We start from the raw sequence: 26,332 nt of genomic DNA on the forward strand, positions 1-26,332 counted from the left end.
ATACCTGTCTTATGCCTCTTTTTGTTTTGACCAGAGGCTGAATTTCTCTTGTAGTCCAGCGTTGCCTATACCTACCAGCCTTACCGTACACACTTCCAGGAGCATATTGTCTCCGAACTCTTGGTATATTATTTTTAATGGCCTCACATTTCCCAGCTATCCTTTTGCCCGCAAACAGCCACCCCAAATAACTTTTGAAAGTTTTTGTCAAAGACTGTCAAAATTGGCCCCACTCCAAGTTAGAACTTCAACTTTTTGATCAGTTCTATCCTTTTCCACAACTATTTTAAAACTAATAAAATTATGATCAGTTGCCTCAAAGCGCTCCCTATTGACACCTCAGTCAGTTGCCCTGCCTTATTTACCCAACAGTAGGTCAAGTATTGTTTCTTTTCTAGTAGGTACAACCACATATTGAATAAGAAAGTTTTCTTGTACACACTTAACAAATTCTTCCGCATCCAAGCCGTTAACACTGTGGCAGTTCCAGTCTATGTTTGGAAAGGCAAGATCCCCTAATATTACAACCCTATTTTTCTTACAGATACCTGAGATCTCCATACATATTTGTTTCTCAACTTCTCACTAACTACTGGGAAGCCTATAATACAATCCCAATGAGGTGATCAGGCCCTCTTATTTTTAAGTTCCACCCATACAACTTCAATGGACTACCTCTCAGGAACATCCTTCCTAAGGAGACTCAAATTCCTCAACAGTGATGCAAATAAGCAAGTCTTTTGTCTTTTTATGATTAACAAATATTTTGCTAAGTAATTTCTGCAGGATTGTAATGATTATAATATTAATACTTATGCAAATGACTAACATCGGGCTCTAGTTATTTTCTACAAGTAACAGCACAAGCATGTGATAGGTTTGAGTGCACGTTCTTGAATGTATTTTAAAAACTTAGTTCAGCTTGAAGTTTTTCAGGAAAAGAATACTGCAACTAATCAATCTTATATCAGTATATCCTACTGTTCAATCCTTTGTACATAGTTGTGGCTGCCAACTATGTACGATATGAAGGTAAGATATGTAGGTCCTTGTGAAGGTGCAGAGGAGATTTCGCAGAATAGTTCCAATGATGGGAGTAAGTAGGAGAAGCTGGTGTTGTTCTCATTATAAGACAGGAATGTGTATGATAGAGATATACAAGTTTATGACAGATTTGGATAAGGAAAATCTGACCCCACTGGGAACAAGGACTGGGAGGCATAGATTTCAGATTTTGGGCAAGGTATGCAGGAACATGTGGGAATGAACATTTCTATACGGTGTGTAGAATAATAATCTGGAACTTGTTGTCCATGAGGTTGGTGAAAATGAAGATTATCAATGGTTTCAAGAGCAAATTGCATAGACACTTACAGAAATAAATCCACAGGACCACAGGGATATGGCAGGAGAGTTAAGCTGACTAGTTCGTGTGATAGAGAGCTAGAACAAAGTCACTTGGAATTAACAGTCTCCTTCTGTCCTATAAAGCACTCACTGAAGGGAAGCTGCCGTCAAAAGCAATGTGTAGCAGACTCCATCTCGCAGCCAACTATTTATCAGTAAGTTATGTGCAGTTCTAATGATCTGTAGTTATGGGAGTAGAAAGTTCTTAAAATTAAATCATAAACATTTTAGCAATCAGCCATCACATTGAAGGCAAAGTCCTTACCTAATGTCTCATTTTGAACTGTGCTTGCTTGCATCACAATTTGACATTAATTGATACTGAACCTGTTTGTCGAGGCAGTCTCTCCATGTCAGATAAACAGACAGAGAAGTGATAAAACCTTTTCCACAATCAATAACTCAGGAAGTCTCACACTGACATTTTAACTTAGAATCATAGAATTTTACAAATGAGAAGAAAGCCATTCAACTCATCTTGTCTGTACTGGCTCACACAAAAGCTACCAAGCTAATCCCATTCTACTGCTCTTCCTCTGTCGCCCTCTAAATTCATCACTTTCAAATACATATCCAGCTTTCTTTTGAAACCACCTATGGTATCCACCTCCACTATTCTCTGAGGCAGCACATTACAAATCCTAACAACCCTCTGAGTAAAGAAGTTTCTCCTCACTTCACTACTCGCACTCTCACTGACAATTTTCAAATTGTGACACCTTGTTACTGACATACCAACTAGTGGAAACAGAATATCCTTCTTTGACCTGTCAAAATTATTCATGGTTTTGAACACCTCAATAAGGTGACCCCTTAATCCTCCAAGGAAAATAATCCCAAATTTTTAAATCTTTTCTGGTATTGTTCTTGTAAATCTCCTTTGAACTCACTTGAGATTTAACATCTTTCCTTAAATAAGGTGCCCAGAATTGAACAAAATATTCCAAATGTGATTTGACCAATAAGTCCACTCTTGACTGCTTTCTTTTTTTCTGCATTTCTTCTTTTTATGTTTGCACTTTTCTTCTTTTGCTTAGTTTTCTTTAAGGCTAAGAGAGTGGCGGATAAAGGAGGAGGTCCCCAGCACCAGCAGCAGCAATACCAAGATGTGCCGTAAATAACTCTATCTCTGGCCAAGCTCTCCTATTGAGCAAGCAAAGCATGTTCAGGCTGAGCCCATCCACTCCAGGCTGGATGCATTCTTTTTCTCTCTCTCCTTGCTCTTAATGTTTTTTTTTGCTTTTTCTTTTCTTCATCTTCTCATGAGGAGACTGGAGCGATGTCAGTGGGGTCTCCTGGCTTCATAGGCCCGATGTGTGGATTCTTGGAATGGCTGCAGTGATTGCAGAGCAAGACATCCTGGCTGCAGTAGGTCTGAAGAATGGACTCTTGGTGGCAGCGGGTTTTTGACTGCGGCAGTACCTGTGCCCAAAGCGGGGTCTCCTGGCTGCGATAGGTCTAGAGTAGGGACCTTGCAGAAGTCCTGAAGCCATGTTTGAGACCCAGCCACTGAAGCTGAACTTTTCTTAAGTAATTTCTTTTATTCTTCTTGTATCTTAATATGGCAGTGGATTATGGCAACAGAACCGGCTTTATGATATCTCCTTAGATATATGTGACAATAAATAGATCATTGATTTGTGAGGTATAGCATCACTTCCTTGCTTTTATACTCTGTCTCGATTTATAAGGATCGTATAAACTTCTTAACAACTGGTTCACTTTGCCTGGCCAACTTCAGGTAAGTTCAGATCATCTTATTATCACGGTTAACAAATGCAAATTGGGAAAATAATCATTCACTGAGAAGTCAAAAGTTTCTGAAGATTCTATTACTGTTGAGGATACAATTCAACCAATCGCCAATTATCGCATCAGCTTAAGAATCCAAAACAGCAGATATTCTAAACACTATTTAACTACATAACCTTTATTTCCTCTATCTGGATGAGACACTTTTCTTTGAAGCTTATTACCTGTGTTTATATGTGTGTCTGATATTATTTTCATTATCTCTTTCTCAGCTTTAAGTAAGTAAGGCAATTCCTGTTCCTTTTCACTCAAGAAAGCATTAGTAATGAGCTCCTTCATTCTCTAGTGAATTGTTTTTTAATGGAAGTGTGGTGCCTGCAGGCAAAAAAATAAGTTTATACAATGCTTATTATGGTCAACCAAGGTGGGTGTGTGTGTGTGTGTGTAGTAGGGGTGATGGAGGGTGTGGTGGCAGAGGTTAAAAAGAGGGCAGCAAATTCTTCCTCCGCTCCTGGTAGTACCATCATGTACAAGGCAGAATATTGTTAATACGAATGGTAAAACTCAGTAAAAAAGACAGAAAAGCCTGGGAAACAAATAAATAGCCACCTTGTATTCAGGCTGTGTGGAGTCTACTGCAGGGAAACAAGTAATCTGGTCCAATGAAGAAGATTGGGAGGACTTTCCAAAGGAGCATATTATAATATCTGGGCTAACTGAACTGTATCTTTTTATTCACATGTAGAACATTTATTGCTCATCCCTAGTTGCCCTAGGGAAGGTGGTAGTGAACTGCTTTCTTAAATAACTGCATTCCTTATGTTGTAGGTAGACCCACACTACCATTAGGGAGGGAATTCTAGGATGTTGACTCAATGATAGTGAAGGAAAGGTAATATATTTCCAAATCAGGATGATGAGTGGCTTGGAGGGGAACTTGCAGGAGGTGGTGTCCCCATGTATCTGCTGCCCTAGTTCTTCTAGATGGAAGTGGTCATGGGTTTGGAAGGTGTTGTGCAAGGATATTTGATGAATTTCTGCATTGTATCTTGTAAGTAGTACAGATTGCTGCTCCCAGGTGTCAGTGGTGGAAGGAGTGAACGCTTGAGGATGCAGTGACAATCAAGTGGCTGCTTTATCCTGGATGGTGTCAGGCTTCTCGAGCATTGTTCAAGGTGCACTCATCCAGATTAGACAGTAAATATTTTGTAATACTATGTGACTGGTATAAAATAATGCAGAACATGTCTTGAGGCAGCACTGGCCTCAAATGCCAACTATCTGTTCTTCCACAAATGCAATTTACTGAGCTGTTGTGTGTTGTATGTTTTTCTGTTTTTCCTCTAAATGCTGCAGTAGTCACGAAATACTTCTTTACACACTAAAAACTAATTATTATACACCAACAATCTAGAATAAAATTTTCAATCAGCCAAGTTTATGTACTTATCCAAAATATATATGACACTTAATATATGCTTAACTTATTGTATTACTGTTCTGCATCTTTTATACTTAGGGAGCAATAATGTTAAATGTATAGGTATGGACATGGCCAAAGCAAGATTTTCACTAGTACAATTCTTCCATCCTGAGAACAGTTGTTGAAGTAAAATATTTAGCATTTCAAAATCTTGAATTCAGAATTCAAAAGTAAGTGCTTCAGTCAGGCAAATTACCAGGCTGATCAACAGGGTGACTTGTAGTCATATTCACAGGCATGGCAGATGTTGCTATAAACCTGTTTGTGCTCTTACAAAATTAGCTCCATTGATAAAAGTTAAACGACATTGAAAATTGTCATTAAAGGGAACATCAGTTAATTGCAATACCCTCGCATCTAACGAGTGCCATTAAGAAATGGCTTCAGATTTTATCACTAACTTTTCTCTCTTGCCATTTTGCAGTTAAGTGAAATGCAGAACTTTGGCTGACAGAGGGTTGTTCATAATTAGAGTAACTTAGTATTTGTGGAGCACAATATTATCAGAACTGTTGATTTTGCTATTGATAGTGGCATGACCTTTAAAATTTGAGTCATTGCTTGTTTCCAGATTTGCATATTGGCTTTTATTACTGTAGGGATAATACACATTGGATTTTCTGGACCTGCAAATTTTATTAGTCAAAACTATTGGAGCAACCTATGCAGAGAAAAGATACTTTAAGGCACTTGCAATACCTCTGCCAGATCATTCATAAGTATGAGCAACAAAAAGATTGTACTAGTAATTCATCTTATGATTTTCCTTTTGGCAGGAAGAACCTGAATTTTGCAATATTGCAGCTAAGATAGGGGTCTATTCATGTAGGGAATCTGGGAAGGGAGGGGATCATCTGATATTTTACCAGATTAATGAAGTGCTGTTGGGGTAATTAATGATGCTTCATATAATTAAAGTATGTATTAAAAGGCTATTTAAAAAGTAATAAAAAGATTTAAAATAAGAAACTGTACCTTTCAGCATTAAAACAAGTAAAATACTGTTGATGCTGCAAACCTGAAATTTAAATTGTTAGATATATTTGGCTGGTTAGGTAACATCTGTGCAATGAAACATATTTCAGGCTGAGGTGACTTTTCATCACTCAGAGTTCAGATGAAAGATCATCTCAATCTGAAATGTTAATGCTATATCTTGGCACAGATTCTGTCTGAAAATGTGTTGCTGGAAAAGCGCAGCAGGTCAGGCAGCATCCAAGGAGCAGGAGAATCGACATTTCAGGCATGAGCCCTTCTTCAGGAATGAGCAAAGTGTGCCAAGCAGGCTAAGATAAAAGGTAGGGAGGTTCAAGGGTTGGGACTGAGACAAGGTGGGGGGAGGGGAAATGAGGAAACTGGAGAAATCTGAGTTCATCCCTTGTGGTTGGAGGGTTCCTAGGCGGAAGATGAGGCGCTCTTCCTCCAGCCGTTATGTTGCTATGGTCTGGCGATGGAGGAGTCCAAGGACCTGCATGTCCTCGGTGGAGTGGGAGGGGGAGTTGAAGTGTTGAGCCACGGGGTGGTTGGGTTGGTTGGGTCCGGGTGTCCCAGAGGTGTTCTCTGTAACGTTCCGCAAGTAGGCGGCCTGTCTCCCCAATATAGTCTGTCTGACCTGCTGAATGTTTATGGCATTTTGTTGTGTTTACTCCCTTTGAACATACTAATTTAAGCTCGAAACTGCATTTGCTGCAGGCTAAACTTGTCCCACTAATCAGACTTTGGAGTAACAATGTTTGAACCAAGATATTATTGGTTTTTCGAAAAGTTAAGTTTGATCAATAATCAAATGACAATAATATTTGTAATCTATAACCATGTACCCATGTTAAAAATGTCAAAGAGCTTTCAACAACAATTTATTGTTGAATAATAGTGACTGTTCTCATAAAGCAATATTTTAATGCTTTCTTCTTTTGGTACTAATTACAGCATTATCCTGTCATAATTAATTCAAACTCTAAGTAACTGTGGGAAGTAGTTTCTTTAATACACTAAACTTTACACCTGCTGTCATTCAGTTAACTGTCTTTTTCTCGTGAGCACATTATGGTACATTGTTCTTCCATCTGCCCACAAGGTCTTTTTAATCTCTTCAGCATGTAAAATGCAATCAAACTTTTGAAGGTTTACAAAAACAGTTACAGTTATGCACATGACAATATTTTCTAAACTCTACAGTTGACATGATAATCACATTGTGGTTGTGTCTGTTTACCTATTGCAGATGAGGAAATTGGGTATTTGAGGACTACCACCCACGTTTTTCACCTTCAAGATATTAATAGAACGAGGGGGCAACTAAACTTTCCATTTCCAGACAGTTATCATTTCTTTTTTAGCGTAAGAGACAGGAAATTATAGAAAATCATGCTGAAAGCTATAGTTGACACAATGGAAAAAAAAGAAGCTTTTTCCTGTGATCACGCAGTGCTATCATGCAGTGAATGTCCATCCTATATTTCTTTGCTTTTCAAATGCAGTTTCGACTATGAATTTAAAGATCTCTATAAGTGCACACATTAAATGGTTTATTGGTCAGATTGCAAGGACTATTGGGCAGAGTCTGAGTGACATGGGTTATGGTGAGATGTGTGGCAGAATCGGGCGACAAATGCAATAACCAATTACCTCAGAAATGGCTTTTATTCTATAGGTGGTGTGGTGAGATTTTCACCAGGTTGTGGCAATTTGCTATTTGTTGGGATTATTATTTGTTAAATGACTTATTAACAGCCCAGTTCAGATAACTAATAAAACCAAACTCAAGGTTGGAAACATTGACATGAAAACTAGAGCAGGCATTTGGTGGATTCAGGTCACTGCTTGATCTGAGTGACCTCCATGTTGTCTACGAACAAATCGTAGACCAGTGCACAATCCACTGGCACCAGTTGCATGCATCTTTCTTCCATGGACATTGGCATGCAGCATCTGGTAACCCCTCATTAACATCCTGCCAGCTCTCCAATACACTGGCAGTGTCTTCTGGCAGCACAGATTTACATTGAAAGGTGCAGAACAACTAGTGTTAGAAGATTACCACCGTTGCATCCAGGCATAGGCACTAGGTAGGCTGGACCAGGCTATATCTCAGGGCTTGCACTCTTCGCGCTCGCTCATTTAGAACCGATCTGTATTCTTGAATCATCCATGCCTTGTATTGGTTTGCCATGTCAGTTAGCACAGTCACACAACTGGACAGCTTGACTTGCTGTACAGCTATATACTAGGCCAAACTCTCACCTGCTCCATGTGTCAGCAGCTTACATGTGCAACAAGCAGGCAGCTGTGCCTCAAAGTCTTAGGGGAGTAGTTCACATTGAGATCCATGGAGGCATCTGTCAAACAGGAGGTTGCTGGCACAATAAGTCAAGGGCAGCCTACCATACCAGACCAGGGAATTGGCCACTGTCAGATGTCCAGTCAAGGTCTTACCAGGCAGAAGGTCTGTGCCCTTGCAGGAGTGGATCATGGTCAGTCCTTTCCCTCCATCATTGCCTGTCTGCTGGAGGTGATAGTGGGGGGAGAGGGAGCAATGAAACCATTGTTGATTGTCAGGAAAACCTCATCTGGCTCACTAATGTTCTTCAGGGAAACAAACTGCCATCCTTACCTGGTCTTGCCTACATGTAACTTCAGACCTATAGCAAGGCTGGTCTGCAATGAGATGTGTCTGGGTTGGGTCGGTAATGAGATGCGTCTGGGTTAGGTGATTTTATCCCAGCTGCTGTTTCGAGACCTATCTCCTTGTGATTTGTCATGAGATTTAAAGTGCTGTTCCTTTCTTGTATTGTTTGATTTGCTTTTTAGCTGACCATTGAGAAATGTACTTATGAATGCTTATAACAAATGAATTTGATATTTAATTTCAATTCTATCACTGATACAAGCATTTTAATATGGTTTCCTTTCTCTCTTCCATTACAGTTAATGAAATTATAAGGAAAGATCTTTCTGGACTCACAGCAACAAGCCAGTCATAGACCCAACAAATTGACAATGAATGTTTCCCAATACTCTTGGAAATTCTCTCCACCTCCAGTGACGCCCTGTGTTTACTAATGGGTCAGTCGAAGGGTTCATACTCAGCTGCACAGAACAATATCCTGGCAAGGAGTTGGCTACTCTGACTAATCATCATGGGAACTTCAGCTTAGCAAATTTTTCTCATTATTTCCATTCATTCAGAGTCCTTATTTGGTCCAAAAGCTGTATTTTTAGTTTACTCTTGTTAACTTTTAGTTGATTGGATCACACCCATATCCACTCACATTTTTAAAATGGACTGAACAACTGCCCATCATTGGATGTTTTAGCTTTCTAAAGAAAAATATTTCTTCCTTGCAACTCCTTTATTTTCAAGAAAAAGGTCTCAGAAATGTTTTATTTTACAACTATTTTCATAGATAGATCCAAGCACAATTTGGAATAAAAATGAAATGGTATGAATAGAGTGGTTAACTGTAAGAATGTGGACATATGCTATGTGGATATAACTAGGAGAAAGTGAGGACTGCAGAAGCTGGAGATCAGAGTTGAAAAATGTGGTACTGGAAAAGCACAGCAAAGATAGGCAGCATCCGAGGAGCAGGAGAATCAACGTTCTGGCATAAGCTTATGACATGCTGTGCTTTTCCAGTACTCCACTCTCGACTATGCCATATTGATATCTAACAGCACGGCACCTACAATGTTCAAGTCTGGCAGGAGACACACAATTGTCTTGCTATTCCCACATTCTGATCGTCTTTCTCCACTAGCATCCTACACTCACTATTCCACCACCACCCTCCTGAACTATACCATAAATGCTGTCTCTATACATCTCACTTCAGGTCTGATGAAGAGTCATGCACACTCAAAATTTTAGCTTGCTCTCCATGGGTGCTGCCTGACCCACTGTGATCTCCAGCATTTGTTGGTTTCAGTATAGATTTCAGAATCTGCAGTAGTTTGTTCCTATACTTATTTATATATTGATTACATATTACATTGGTGAGGACTCTACCATGCTGCTTTGACCAAAAATTAGGAATGGGATTAAGCCATTGACACCTTGGAGACAGTGCAGTCTGCAGATACTGGAGATCAGAGTTGAGAGTGTGTTGCTGGAAAAGCACAGCAGGTCAGGCAGCATCCAAGGATCAGGAAAATTGACGTTCTGGGCCGGAGCCCTTCATCAGGAATCTTGACACCTTGGGCCTGTTCTGCCATTCAATAAGACCATGGCTATTTGTGATCTAACTCCATTCACCTTTATTCCTTTTCCTTCAATATGTTTAACAATGATCAATTGATTTCAGATTTAAAATTAACAACTGAGAGCACTGATTGGAAGAAGAATTTTCCAAACTTCCGAATTAGCCTTCCTGTGTAGAACTGATTCTGAATTTAACTTCTGAAATGTTTGATTCCAGTCCTTAAACCCTGCTTACCCAGTATAAGACTTCTCAACCAGTGTAAATTGTATCCATCTTATCTACCCTATCCCTCTTGTCTATCCTTCTGAATTCCAGGGAATAGAGGCCTATTTTGTATAATCGTTCCTCATTATTTAAACCTTTGAAGTGCTGGTATATTCTAGTAAATTTGGAAACTTTGTTTCATGTGCAGCATACAGAAAATTAAAGGAGCTATAACAAGTTGTTGCCTTTGGTTGAGCAGCAATTGATGAAATATCAGCAGAAAACACATCTTCCATTAAAAATAGTGCTTTATTCTGTAACTTGGAGAGCGGCAATGATTCGTATAGCACAATTAGCATCGATGAACTGTGCTGAAGTTCATGCCTTTTTTTTCTGCCTTATCGCAGGATAATGGTGATCTTACTATGGCATGATGTCACAGTTATCAATCTCACAAGGTTACTGTGAGAAGTCTGTTGAATCTACCACAAATTAATAGTTATGCTGATCCATTAAATATTTGTTGATTTATTTTACCAATATCATTAGTCATTGCAGGTTTGACTTGTTAATGCATAACTCTTTTATGAAATAAATCATTTTTGGATACTAAATAAATTTCCCATGATTGAAAATGGTAATTCAACCACACCTATGTAAATAAAAAACATATTGCTTTTTCAAGAAATATTTCATGTTAGCTGTTTGTTATGACAATTGAATTTACTTATTTTTTTAAATCTGAGAGTGAAGTTATAACTTACATTTTCAAATGAGTCAGGATCATATCGACTATGTGTTTAACATATCTGATGTATATGTTATGTGTTTATTTTTTAAAGTTATTGAGTTCAGAGTACAAACTTCTCTAGTGCCCAGGCAACAATTTCCAATTTCATGGTCTGTATTTTGGAGGCTTTAATTATCCTTGCTGAAAGCTGTGATACAATCCTTGTACATATCCTATGCATCACAGCTTAAATATTAATTTATCATTTATTATTTTAAAATGTAATGTAATTCTTTTCATGATACCATGACATGATTCTTGGCTTTTTCCAAGTATCACCAACTCTAGTTGAATTCTTTTGAATTAATCAGTCTGATGACCCAACTAATTGAATTACGCAGACTTTGAAATACTCTAGTCCTTTAAATGCTGTTGATTTTCTCAGAAGATTTACTGTCACCTGCAACCCTAACCTTAACCCTAATCCCATTACTGATCCTTTGAAAATAATTTTACAACTGATCCTTATCACTGTTATCATTGGTACTAACTGCAGGATGATAAATTAAGTGACAATCTTATTTTCTTCCTCAATTAGAAAATTTTTTGCTGAATATTTAGGATCTTGGGTTAATTTTTAATCACAACTTTGAAATGTTTCCACTAATTTAAATATTTTTGGTGGCACACTGGTCTCTGTGAATTTTTGATATCACACAGCATTGATGCCATAGTGACCATCGTGATCATTCCACTGAATATAAAAAACAAAACTGACCTTCCAAATCTGATGAAACAGTTCACTTGTGATAAAATCCTCCCCTGAACTTAACTGACGAAATTATTCTTGTGTTTCTTCAATGATGGGAGATGACTTATTTTCAATATAATTCCAGTGATTGGTAAAGATAAAAGCAAAGTAGAATTGAGCTTAAATGTTATACCGATTAATTTGTTACTTCTAACTGCCATGTTGTTGGACGACATTTAATGGCACTACAAAATCATCCTTGTGATATTGTGAAATGACAATAGCACCTGAGCGCCATAATCGCTAATGTTTCACTCTCTTCCAGAGAAAGAATTGTTCATTTTCATTTTGCTAAACTATAAAAGATCTTTTTTTAAGCACTTTGGTTTATCTGTTGGTTCAATTGTATTGAAAAGCCCCCAACACCTGGGATTGGTTTGTAAATTGGTGCCTCATTGGAGATTAATCAGCTTTCTCTCTTAAACAGTCTGTTTTGCTTTATAGATAAATACATTAATCTTTAGCCTCAACACTTAAGTGATATTATATGACTTCAAAATGTTTTATTGATGTGTTGAATGTAGAATTGTGAAAGTCTAAATGTGGCATTCATATGAATGACTTTATTTTATGTTTATATTAACTTGCTTCAATTCAAAGTGCCTCTTACAGTATTTTCATTCCATAATAACTGATTATAAAGAACGTCAATGCTTCATTAGGTGGCATTTTATATGTTTTGTGTTCAGCTATGAATATTGCCAATTAATGTAAATAGCTTGTAAAGTAGGGAACAGAATATGAAGATGTCTTTAACCATGTTGGAATATTAATGATAGGGGTGGCATTTTCTAAACTTACATTATATGCACAATACTTTATTTTCTTTCTCCTCCAAAAAAATCACACTTAGTTTGGATGCAATCAGAAAATGATTTGTTCATTCCACAAATATAACTGAAGGAATCTTCTTTAACATTATTTCCTCTTGTCTGTGAATTATCAATGATGGAGAGAACAAATCTCCCAGCTTTTGCATTTGAACATTATCATCCACAATGGGTTTCCAATCTCTGATTTGACATTATAATAAAAAAAACTAAGAAGCAATAAATCCTCTCACAAAATCCAATAAAATAATCCTTGTGTCCTAGGTGATAAATTGAAATTTTATTACTTAGAAATACAACGAGATATAATTTTGATTATTTTAACACCCATTCTGATTAGTCATTGCTCAGAGAATACCATTTCATAATCACTTCTCCTTTTCTATTGTATGAAGCACATTCATAATAATATTAAATAAATGTCATAAAGCAAAAATGCAGATGAAACCGGACAACCCATTTATTTGAAATTACAATACAGGTACTTAAAGCTAAATCCTAAGAAAAAGTTATGTACATTCATTTGGTGTAATGACTGGTTGATGTTTAAATAAATTTACTTGCTTGATTTAATTTCATGATTCCTTGAGTAAGGCCCTGGACAAATTGTGTAACAGTATTGCTTTTATTTGAATATTTTATACTGTTGAATTTATTTTTGTTCAATATGCAAATTGCAGCTCAAGTCTTGTTTATGGACTTATTTTGTTATAAAAGTATAAATGCATGTAACAAAAGTTGATCATTAGGGTTAAAATGGAAATGTTTGGAAGAGTCAGCATAATGTAATTTGTGTACAAATGATTGTTTATTGCATTAGAGCATGGTCAGCTTCAACTATGTTCATATTACTATTGTTTGCAGAGACAGTTCAGTTCTGTCAAAGGAATTCTAAGGGATGCACAAGATCCCTCTACCACAGCTTCCCCCTACCACCATTCCACCCATTCCTAAATATCAGTAGTTTTGCAACTTTGCAATATCTGCATATTGATGAGCAAAGATATTTTATATTAGTTTATTTTGGATTATAGCCACGTTTGTTCACAAGGAAACATCATCTTTCCTCAGCTGTCTGAATGTTTTGCTGCAATGCCTTCCTGTCATTGTACCGAAAAGCTTCAAAGAAGAACCGCTTGCCAAGATAAGAGCATGTTTTCCACAGACTTCTGTAAAATGAAATATTGAATTTCTCAATCGAGAAATCTTCTCTTTTGCTAAGCAGCTACTAAGCAAAGCATGTATTGAGCCAACAAGCTTCTTAGCAATGGTCAACTGCAGAAAGCTGACTCATGAGGGATCATGGTCTATGTGTGATAGCAGAAAGAATGTGATAAAGTGATGATTTGCACTGTTAAATGTAATGAGGTTATAAGTGCCATTGATTAAGAGCAATATATTCCTTCTGAATGTAGAACTTCTCTAATGACAGCACTATTTTTTTTGTAATGTAAAGATTTCTGCTGCTTACCTTTGTTATCAAAAAAGTTCTCAGTACCTATTCTTGATTCTTAAAAGCATGTTACTTTTACCTTTGTTTTAAAAATATAGAAATTTTGCATTATTTTATTCTTGCTAGGTCGTGTACCATTGTTGGTACTATTTGCCTTGTTTGCCAGCCTCTTCAACCCCTTCGGTATCAGATCTTAACAGAATTTGTACTAACACATTATAGTTAAATATGCTTTCAAATGCTATTGATATATATGTAAGTATTTAACATTTATTCAATGTAAAGAAATATATTTACCATGTTTTCAAAAACCAAGAACTGTCACAGAAGGGGTTAAAAATATGACTAATATTGACATTTATCCTTTAAGCAATGTAATGAATCATAAACATTTTTACTCAGATGCTAATCATAATAAAATTTTGCATTGTTCTTGCTTAAATCTGTGCAATTTAACAATAAAAAAGAAAAAAAAGCTTGAGTTTTTGTCTAAATTGTTATTTTTGTTTTTGATAATGATAACTTACTGACATGAGAAATTATTAATATAACGGAGTAGCTTTTTTAGAACAAAGAACAAAGAAAATTTACAGCTCAGGAACAGGCCCTTCAGACCTCCAAACCTGAGCTGATCCAAATCCACTGTCTAAACCTATCGCCCAATTCCTAAGCATTTGTATCCCTCTGCTCCCCACCTGCTCATGCATCTGTCCAGACGCACTTTAAATGAATCTACTGTGCCTGCCTCAACTACCTCTCCTGGCAATGCTTTCCAGGCACCTACCACCCTCTGTGTAAAGTACTTACCACATATATCCCCTTTAAACATTTCACCTCTTATCTTGAATGCATGACCTCTTGTAATTGAATCCTTCACCCTGGGAAAAAGCTTATCTACAATCTCCCTGTCTATATCCTTCATGATTTTGTAGACTTCAACCAGGTCCCCCCTCAGTCTCCTTTTCTCTAATGAAAACAGTCCTAACCTACTCAACTCTCTTCATAGCCGGAACCTTCTATACCAGGCAATATTCTCGTAAACCTTCTCTGCACCCTCTCCAAAGTATCCACATCCTTTGGTAATGGGCAACCAGAACTATACACAGTATTCTAAATGTGGCCAAACTAGTCTTGTACAATTTTAACATGACTTGCCAGCTCTTGTACTCAATACCCGTCCAATGAAGGCAAGCATACCATATGCCTTCTTGACTATTCTATCCACCTGTGCAGCCACCTTCAGGGTACAATTGACCTGAACTCCCAGATCTCTCTGCTCATCAACTTTTCCCAAAGGTCTTCTGCTTACAGTATAGTTGGCTCCAGAATTAGACTTCCCAAATGCATCACCTCACATTTGCCTGGATTGAACTCCATCTGTCACTTCTCCACCCAACCCTCCAGTTTGTCTATATTCTCTAATATTCTTTGACAGTCTCCTAGGCTTTCTGCTGCTTCACCAATCTTCATGTCATCTGCAAACTTACTGATCAGACCACCAATACCCTCTTCCAGATCATTAATGTATATTACAAACACCAGCAGCCCCAGCACTAATCCCTGTGGAACACCACTAGTCATCTTTCTCCATTTTGAGAAAATCCCTTCAACTACTACTCACTGTCTCCTGTTGCTCAACCAGTTCATTATCAAGCTAGCTAGAACACCCTGCACACCATGTGACTTCTCTTTCTCCATTAGTTTACCATGGGGAACCTTATCAAATGCCTTACTAAAGTCCATGTATGTAATATTACAGCCTTTCTTTCATCTATCAACTTGGTCACTACCTCAAAGAACTCTATTAGGTTGGTAAGGCACAATCTACCCTGCACAAATCTATGTTGCCTATCCTTGATAAGCCCATTCTTTTCCAAATATAAGTAGATTTTATCACACAGTACCATCTCCAGCAACTTTTCCACCACTGATGTCAGGTTCACGGGTCTGTAGTTTCCTGGAATATCCCTACTATCCTTCTTGTATGGGGGACAACATAAGCAACCCTCCAATCCTCCAGTACCTCACCTGTGTTTAAGGATGCTCAAAGGTATCTGTCAGGGCCCCAGCTATTTTGTCTCTTACCTCGCTCAGCAACCTGGGATAGATCCCATCCAGTCCTGGGGTTTTGTTCACCATAATATCCTCTAGCCTTCCCAACATATCTACCCTCCTTATGGCAATGTGATCCAGAGCAAACAAACTTCTATCTCTAATATTACCATTCATCACCTCCTGTTTCTCAGTGAACACTGATGCAAAGTAATCATTGAGAATGTCACCCATTTTCTCAGGTTCGACACACAACCTTCCTTCCTTATTCTTTAGTGGTCCAACCCTTTCTTTGGTTACCCTCTTGCTTCTTATATAATAATAAAAGGCCTTGGGATTCTCTTTAATTCTGCTCGCTAAGTTATTTCATGACCCCTTTTAGCCCGCTTGATACCTTGTTTAAGATTGGTTCTACTCTCCCAATATTCCTCCAAGGTCCAATCTGTTCTTAGCTGCCTGGACCTTATGTACGCTTCCCTTTTCCTCTTGGCTAGTGTACGCTTCCCTTTTCCTCTTGGCTGGAGGAAAGGTTTGTCACAGTTCCAGCTCAATTAATTTGTTGCTATTAAATTTAAAGCATTAGTTTATTATTAACCAAACCAAGTTTGAAAGTTGTATCATAAATTCAATTAATGTAACAATTTGAAGATTAGTAAACATCAAATTTGTTTTAATTCTAAGTGACCCAATTTACAGTTCCAAAAAGTAGGTGGCATTGTGTGACTGGAAACATAGAATTGCAGACAATCATAATAAATTAAGTGGGGAAAAATATGACGCATTACTTTCAGTGAAGGTAAATGTAAGGCCATCTACTTTGGACATAAAAAGACTAAAGCATTTTCTCAAAAGTGGGAATGATAAGGGATTTGGAGATCTATAGGTTATTAAGATATTAGGAGAAGGTTCAGAAAACAGTCAAGAAGTTTAATGGAATGATTCAGAAACCTAGAATGCAATGCAGTAGTTGTCATGCACTAGCAATTCATTGAACTATATCCAATATATTCATATACAATACATATGCTTCAGAGAGTGATCCCTACATGACTATCTTACACTAAGGACTTCTATATGCTAAATATCACGTGGCCTGCTAGTGATGACATTAGCTATCCTATTGATAGCTGCTTCTGTTATATGACATCTCCCCTAAATATTCACTATGTTCCTGATTGTTCAGTTTTCTTCTTCCCATATTAATTTGTGTCCCGATTTGTCTATGTTTCTATATATTAACATGTGTCCCACTCCCCTGCCCAGCAAACCTATAAATTGCCGATGATGTCTGCAGCCCTCCTGGTGGACAGATAGGGTTTGGGCTGAGTGTGTATTTGCTTCTCAAGCGACCATTGTCCATTTCTTTATCTCTGGGAACTGCACCATATTGGAATGCCATCCCTGCTCATGTTGGTGGGATTAACTCTTTGTTGTGATATCATGGATGTCATTTGGCTGGATCTCCCAATCTGGCTTGTGTTTAGAGTGGCCATGATATCAGTTATGTGATGAGGGGTGGTTGAGAGCCATTTCCAAGCACTCTAGTGTGTCACATTCAGCAGACATGATCATTGGAGTATTCCGCAGTGGATCCATTGGTGTCTTCAGGACTGATTCTATTACATCCCCCAGGACAATAGTTTCCTCCTTTGTGTCTTTTGTTGAGCTGGGGAATTCATCTGCTCTCTGTGAACATGATTTGTTTTGACCTTCTGAGGAGAGGATAATCCTCACTTGACTAAGACTCAGTCTCCTGGGTAACCCTGTCCATGTTCTCCCTTGAACACATTATAGAGAGCCTCATTGATGGCTTCCCTTTGATTTCAGCAAAGCTTCTGAAGAAATTTCCTCGTGCCTTTTGTCAGGCTCATCTCTGGTGCCCAATGAATTTATACTGGAATAGTTTTCCATTTGTGCAGTGTGTTTCAGGTTTTCTGCTGTTGCATCCTCAAGGCTGGATTTTGTCATTGAAAGGTGTCTGAAAAACACAATAATATGACAAAACAAATAAGAAATAGGAACTTGAGTAGGCCATTCAGTGCTTCAAATCCACTTTGCTATTCAATTAAATCATGTCTAATCCTTGATCTGATCATCATTTTTCTGACCTAGTCTGTGTCCCTTGATATTTTTAATATTTGAAATCTATCACTCTCAGTCTTGGTCCTCAGTGGCTGATCCTCGACAGCCCTATGGGGCGGGGAATTCCAATGATTCATCATCCTCTGCATGAGCAAATTGTTTCATCTCAACCCAAAATAATTTTCCCCTTATCCTGAAACAATGTTCCTTGGTTCCAGACATACCATGTTTACACCCCACCTCTAAACCCACCATATTGTATTTCATCTACCAAATTTTTACCCACTCATTTAACCTCATCAAATCTCCTCAATATGACTTTGCATTCTCCTCACTTCTCACACTTCTAACTAGTTTGGGGTCATCTGCAAAAATTGGACATTTAATCCCCACACTCAAATCTTTGATACAGACTGTGAGCTTCCATAGCCAGCTATGGTAGAGAATTTATGAGGTCATAACCATCAGAGTAGAAAAAAAATCTCATCTAGGACTTAAGTGGCATCAGCCTTACATTTAAATTGTGCTCCCTGGTTCCCCATGACAGGAAACATCTTACCTGCATCTACTCTTTCAATTCCTTTTAAATATTTCATGAGTTTTAATGAAATCACCTCTCCTTCAATAATATACCAGAGAACACAGCCCCAATTTGCCCTAACCTCTCTTCATAAGACTGACTTGCAGTCCAGGGAACAAGGCTGATGAACCTCCTTTGCACTCCCTCTCTGGCAAGAATATCCCTCCTGATAGAAGGAAACCAAAGCAGCGAACTGTACTCCAGATGTGATCACAGACAAGTATTTGGTGTTAAAGCAAAGTAGGGTTTATTAATGCATTCAAGACCATGGAGAATGGTTCAGCATTTATTCACGCACACTGTTGTCCAAGAAAGAGGGAAAAAAGAAAGGAAAGGAATGGAATTACAAATTCCAAATTACGTAAAGATCAACGATATTAAAATTAGTTCACATGAATTAAAGAGTGAGTAAGTCAATATCCAGTGAAGATATTTTTCAGTTGTGTCTGCATAGTAGCTCCATGCAGTTGAATTGCAGATGAAGATATATAAGTTATAATCTGGTATTGGCTCATGTCACAGATGAAATACAAGGGTCTTTCCAGAAATCAGAGTTTTGAGAGTGGTAAGATCAACAGCAGGTGTTAGCTAAGCCTGGAACTGGTTACTTTTATAGTGTTGCAAACACACTGAGGAAATAAATCAAATATGGGATACTTAAAAGTGATTCAAGTGAACCTACCTTTTCAGTCATTGATTGGTGCTTCTGGCTTGGCCACTCAGTTAACAAATTAGGTTTTGATGTCCTGGTCAAAATTATTGCATTTTGCAGCAGATAAGCATGGAGCAAATAGCTCCAAAAAAGTGTAAAAGAGTCTCAGTGGCATCTTTTGTTTCCAACCGGCTGACATAGATATCTGTTGTGTGGTCCCTCTGGGTTGCTTGGCTGGAATGTCTATACAAGCAAGGAATGTGAGTTTCTAGGAAGTGATGAATCTGCTTTTTGTCCTAGTGATTATTGAACAGTTCCAGAAGCAGCCAACATGTCCATTCTGGGTTCAATAGTGGCATTTTTAAAATCGAGCAAGACTCCATTTTTAAATAAACAATTTATCACAATAATGCCATTTAAAAAAAAAATGATAGACTCCCTCTCTTTCTGCCTTCTACCATTACAGTTGGTGAGTAGGGAATTAGTGTTGGAGCTATTAACCTGATAGAGTATCCACGGTCAGTCCCGGCAGGAAAAGACAGATCAATGTTTTCTTTCCCTTCCTTTTCTTCCTCCTTCTCCTCTTCATGCTCCCACTGTTCAACCTCTTTTTGTAAACCTGGTGGGACAGACCGACTTCTCATGGTGACCCCTCATCCAGCAACTGAAAGGTCACACTGGGAATGATCATTAGCCCTTGTGGGGCTCTTTTGTGCATGGCGAACTTGAATGGGGGAATCCCACCACCTCTCTCTCTGTGAGCATGCAACCATATGGCAAGGGCAATAACGCTATGAGAAAAACGTTCAGGGGTCGGGGGGGGCGCTTAATTGGCCATTTAAGAGTCTCAATCGTATTGGGTTAAAATCCTATTGAAAGGGCTTTTGTTGTGCAGTGAAATTGTGCCTACCCTTGAGGCAGGAGATCTGAGTTCAAGTACCACCTGCTCATGGGGGAAGTGATAATATCTCTGAACATGTTGATATATATATATATATATATTCTAGGAGAAAGTGCGGACTACAGATGCTGGAGATCAGAGCTGAAAATGTGTAGGCCTTCATTCCTGAAGAAGGGCTTATGCCTGAAACGTCGATTCTCCTGTTCCTTGGATGCTGCCTGATCTGCTGCGCTTTTCCAGCAACACATTTTCAGCATTATATTCTAGTGGAGCTGGATAGATGAAACCTCTTTCCATGTCACTTCATTTTGCACTCCTTTCCCCAGCTAGTAGATCACTCACTGCTGGTGGAGCAGAGAATGGTCTGTAAAATTCTATCTATTGTTCCTTGCAGATATTCAGTTTGAATGTGCATATGATCTCTTTGATTCCTCCCACCCCATTTCCTTTTTCAGCAATGGATCCTTCGCAGTTGCTTTTGTTCTTATTTTCAATCACATTGTGTTCGAATGAGAATGATTACTACTGAACATAAATCTAGGAACAACTACTTATTCAGAAACCTTTAAGCCAGCAATAACAATTTGAACACCTGCCACACCACACCCTGCATACTTTAGCCCTGTACGATAAGAAAAAACACCAAATGCTCATAGTATTGAAGTCACAGCCAAAAGAAATCAACCCGCAACAAACCTATGGTGGGAATTCCTCCTTGGAGCAGAATGCTTATTCAGCTGTGTGAGGTTAAGCAAGGGCCTTAGCTCAAGGCTAGAGATCCAAAATAACTTCACTGGCGACGACTCAGCATTGTATGCTAATTAATGTCAGAATCTTCTGCTCTGCGCATTTCCAGCAGCCTTCCAAATGCCTTGGTAAACACTCCTAACAGTCTCACCAGTAAGGCATTCAGCACAACACATCTCGAAACTCTACATATATATGCCAATATTATTTTGGTGCCTCAACATGACACGCACCCAAACAGCAGACACCTTGAATATTTGCTTAAAAGAAAAATCACAACAGCCATATTCTATTTCTTTCCTTGCATTTATCAAAACTTTGTGGCCTCAGGCACTCTATATACTTTGAGTCTTAGAGTCATAGAGATGCACAGCATGGAAACAGACCCTTTGGTCCAACTCCTCCATGCCGACCAGATATCAGAAATGAATCTAGTCCCATTTGCCAGCATGTGGCACGTATCCCTCCAACCCTTCTTATTCAAGTATCCATCCAGCGGTCTTTTAAATGTTATAATTGTACCATCCTCCACAACTACCTCTGGCAGCTCATTCCATACACTCATCACTCTCTGCGTGAAAAAGCTGCCCCTTAGGTTCCTTTCAAATCTTTCTCCTCTTACCTTAAGCCTATTCCTGCTAGTTTTGGACTCCCCTACCCGAGGGAAAAAGACCTTGTCTATTTACCCTGTCAATGCCCCTCATAATTTTATAAATCTCTATAAGGTCACCCCTCAGCCTCAGACACTCAAGAAAAATAGCCCCAGCCTATTTAGCCTCTCCCTATAGCTCAAACCCACCAACCCTGGCAACATCCTTATAAATATTTTCTGCACCCTTTCAAGTTTCACAACATCTTTCCCATAGCAGCGAAACCAGAATTAATGCAGTATTCCAAAAGTGGCCTAACCAATGTCCTCAACACAACCTCCCTACTCCTCTACTCAATGTACTGACCAGTAGAAACAAATGTACCAACTACCTTCTTCACTACCCTGCCTACTTGCGACTCCAAGGAACTATGGACCTGCACCCCAAGGTCTCATTGTTCAGCTACACTCCCTAGGACCTTAACATTAAGTGTATAAGTCCTGCCGTGATTTGCCTTTCCAAAATATAGCACATCACATTTTCCTAAATTAAACTCCTTTCTGCTATTCCTTGGCCCATCTGATCAAGATCCATTATACTCTAAGGTAATCTTCTTCACTGTCCACTACTCTCCCAATTTTGGAGTCATCTGCAACTTACTAACTATACCTCCTATGTTCACATCCAAATCATTTATATAAATGACAAAAAGCAGTGGACCCAGCACCGATCCATGAGACATACCACTGATCACTAGCCTCCAGTCTGAAAAGCAACCACCAGCACCCTCTGTCTCCTACTTTTGAACCAACTTTGTATCCAAATGGTTTGCTGTCCCTGTATTCCATGAGATCTAACCGTGCTAACCAGCCTACCATGTGAAACCTCGTCAAACGCTTTGCTGAAGTCTATATAGATCACATCTTCCATTCTCATAAAATTATTCAAAAATATTGTTTTATTATATGTCATCATGTAGAATAATGCTTATGTTATCATAGTCCTAAAACAGTTGAAAATTTATCTAGACTTCTAATTAGGTATTTTGTAAAGCAAGAAGTTTTGCCTTTGTATTACAACTTTCACAACCACTGGACATTAAGCACTGGCCTCAGTAATGGGACAGGAAAAGCTGTACGGTTGGGATGGGCTCCAGCTGAACTGATTTGGATCTAATGTCTGAGTGAAAAGGCTCAATAGGGTAGTCACAAGAACTTTAAACTGGTGCATTGCGGGGAGGATTTAAGGGAATTAACTACAGCTTCAAAATCAAGTAACAAGACAGAGAATAAAAAAACAGTCAGGAATCCTCATTCAGGTACAGCAAGTAATAACAAGTATAAGAAGTATATAGATTAACCCAAAAAAGAGAAATATTTAACAGGTGAATAAAGCATTTGTGCTGAGAGACAATTTATAGTGCATGGTGTGAATAAGATTAGATTAGATTACTTACAGTGTGGAAACAGGCCCTTCGGCCCAACAAGTCCACACCAACCCGCCGAAGCGCAACCCACCCATACCCCTACATTTACCCCTTACCTAACACTACGGGCAATTTAGCATGGCCAATTCACCTGACCCGCACACCTTTGGACTGTGGGAGGAAACCAGAGCACCCGGAGGAAACCCACGCAGACACGGGGAGAACGTGCAAACTCCACACAGTCAGTCGCCTGAGTCGGGAATTGAACCCGAGTCTCGGGCGCTGTGAGACAGCAGTGCTAACCACTGTGCCACCGTGCCGCCCATAAGAGTTCTATATACGAATGCATGGAGCATAATAAATAAATTACAAGAGCTGCTGACACAAATTCAAACACGAGACAATGCTTTTGTGGCCATTACTGAGATATAGCTGCAGGATGGTTGGGATTGGGAACTAAAAGTGCCAGTTGTAAACTTTACAGGAATAGACAGGGAAAATGGCATAGGAGGTGGAGTAGCCATTGATAAGAAACAAGATTGTTTCAGTGGTGAGGGAGGATATTATGAGGGGAAAGCATTCAGTGGAGATCATATGGCGTGGAACTGAGGAACAGTAATGAATTTCAAATTGTAATAGGTGTTGTGTACAGGCTGCCAATAGCAATTCTGAAGTGATGAATTGTATAAATGCAAAAATTAGGCAAGTGTGTAGCAGAGCAGTATTAATAAGGGATTTTAGCTTTAACATAGATTGGGAGAGGCAGAGAGGCATCTCTCAGAAAGGTAGTGAACTTTTGAAATTTGTTCAGGATATTTTCCTGCAGTAATATGTCCGGGCTATAACAAGGAGACAAGCAATATTGAATTCTATAATGAGTAATGAGCCAGATTTAATTAATAACTTAATTGAACATGCATCAAATAGTGATCATAACATGATCAAGTTCAATGTAGCATTTGAAAGTGATTAACATGAATCAGCTACTAGATTTCTAGATTTAGGTAAAACCGACTTTAACCAAGATGAGACAGCGAATGTCCACAGTAAACTGGGAAAATCTGTTAATGGGTAAAGCAACAGAAGAAGAGTGGAGGATGTTTAAAGAAAACTTTAACACACTACAAAACTACTTTATACCCCTGAAAGAGAAAAACTCCACTTCACAGTAAAAAACAGCCATGGGCGACTAAAGAGATAAGGGACAGCATAAAACTAAAAGATAGAGCTTAAAAATCCAATCAATAAACAGCACAGATCCTGCTGAATGGAAAAGATGCAAGAGCAGCAAAGGGCCATAGAGCAGCTATTAAGAACTAATAAAAGGGATTATGAAAGGGATTACTTGATTGACACCAAAATCAATAAAAAAAAATTGTAGTGACATAAAGGAAGAGTGTGTGGTCAGGAGCAATGGTGGTCCACTAAAGACTGAAAGTGCAGAAATGTCGATGACTATGGAGAAATGGCAAACGTATTGAATAATTACTTTGCCTCAGTATTTACAGTAGAAAATGAGGCTAGTTTATTGGAAGTCCCAAGAAATTTATTAGTTAATCGGGAACAGGGACTGAATAAAATTAAAGTAAATAAACCATTAGTATGAGGAAATTAATGGAATTGAAGAGTGACAAATCCCCAGGATCTGATAATTTCCATCTGACAGCATTAAAGGCAGTTGGGAGCACATTATAGACACCCAACCTATAATGTTTCAGAGTTTTCTTGATACAGGATGTGTTCCACTGAATTGTAGAACTGCACACGTCACTCTGTTTTCTTTTATGAAGTGAAAGAGGAAATCCAGGGAATTACAGACCAGTTAACCAAACATTTGTAGTGGAGAAATTATTGGCATTTATAAACAAGCATGCAGTAACTGAACACCTTGAAATTTTTCAGTTAATCTGGGAGAGTCCATATAGGTTTATGACAGGCAGGTCAGGCCTGACAAATCTAAATGATTTTTTTGAAGAGGAGACTGAAGTAATGGATGGGAATGTCAATGAATGTTGTTTATAATGGACTCCCACAAGGCATTTGATAAAGTCCCATATAGGTGACTCTTAAATAAAATAGAAACCCATGGAATTGAGAGAAGATCATTGACATGATTGGGAAATTGGTTGCGAGGCAGGTGATAGACTGTAGGGATAATGGGTAGGTACTCACATTGGCAGTGTGTGACCAGTGGTATCCCACAAGGATCTGTGTTAGGGCCTCAATTATTCACATTGTTTATTAACTACTTAGATAATAGCATAGAAAGTCATATATCCAAATGTGTTTGCATTTTATATAGTGTAGATGACCGCATAAAATTACAAAGGGATATTAACAGACAAAGTGTACAGACAAACTGTGTTCAATGTAAACCTTTTGGATGGAAAAAGGATATATTAGGGTTCCTTTTGCATGGTGTGAATTTAAATACAGTGGATGTCCAAAGAGACTTGGGAGTTCAGGTAGATTGTTCTTTCAGAAAATTATCAAGAAAACTAATGGAATTCTGCACTTTATATCTAAAAGACTGGAGTACAAAGATGCAGAAGTTATGCTGCACTTGTACAAAACATGGTTTGACCTTACTTGGCATACTGTAATCAGATGTGGGCACCACACCTTAGGAAGAATATATTGGCCTTGGAGGGAGTACAACATATATTTACAAGAATGATACCTGGACTTCAGAAGTTATGAAGACAGATTCCACAGATTAGTCCTGTTGTTGCTAGAATTTAAAAGGTTAAGGGGTGATCTGAGCAAAATCTTTTTGTTTTACTTATTCGTACTGGCTGGCCAGCATTAATTGCCCATCTGTAATTACCCTTGAGAAGGTGGTGGTGAGCTTGCTTCTTGAACTGCTGCAGTCCACCTGCCATGTGTTGACCCACAATGCCATTAGGGAGGCAAATCCAGAATTTTGATCCGGTGAGACTGAAAAGGAATGCCAATATATTTCCAAGTCTGGATGTGAGTGGCTTGGAAGGGAACTTGAAGAGGTGGAGCTCTTGTCCTCACCTCATGTCTGAAATTCAGCTCTTTTGTCCATGTTTGCACCAAGGCTGCGTAGTGTCAGGAGCCCTGGCGGAACCTAAATTGGGTGTCAAGGACCAGGGTTACTGCTATACAGGTGTTGCTTAAAAGCAAAGTTGTTAACACCTTCCATCACTTTGATGATCAAGACTATATTGATGGGATGGCAATTAGTTGAGTTGGATCTATCTTGCTTTTTGTGCACAGATTGTGTCTGGGCAATTTTCCACATTATTGGGTAGATGTCAGTATTGTAACTATACTGGAAGAGCTTAGCTAAGGTAGTGGCATAGGTCTTCAGAACTATTGTCAGCATGTTATCAAGGCCCATAGCCTTTGCTGCATCCAGTGCCTCCAACTGTTCCTTGATATCATGTGGAGTGAATCTAATTGGC

General features: G+C 38.6%; 1 protein-coding gene across 3 annotated transcripts in view; it reads left to right on the forward strand.

Moving 5' to 3' along the window:
• nfatc2a (nuclear factor of activated T cells 2a) overlaps positions 1 to 8,936 on the forward strand; it is a 163,396-nt gene extending 154,460 nt beyond the window's left edge. For all 3 annotated transcript variants that reach the window (XM_060836001.1, XM_060836002.1, XM_060836003.1), the window contains one exon: positions 8,570 to 8,936. In XM_060836001.1, coding sequence (XP_060691984.1) covers positions 8,570 to 8,584 — 15 coding nt within the window. In that variant the 3' untranslated portion in view covers positions 8,585 to 8,936. The remainder of the gene's footprint in view (positions 1 to 8,569) is intronic.
• The last annotated feature ends 17,396 nt before the right edge of the window (positions 8,937 to 26,332 follow it).

The sequence above is a fragment of the Hemiscyllium ocellatum genome, chromosome 15 (genome assembly GCF_020745735.1).
Source record: "Hemiscyllium ocellatum isolate sHemOce1 chromosome 15, sHemOce1.pat.X.cur, whole genome shotgun sequence".
Classification (NCBI taxonomy): domain Eukaryota; kingdom Metazoa; phylum Chordata; class Chondrichthyes; order Orectolobiformes; family Hemiscylliidae; genus Hemiscyllium; species Hemiscyllium ocellatum.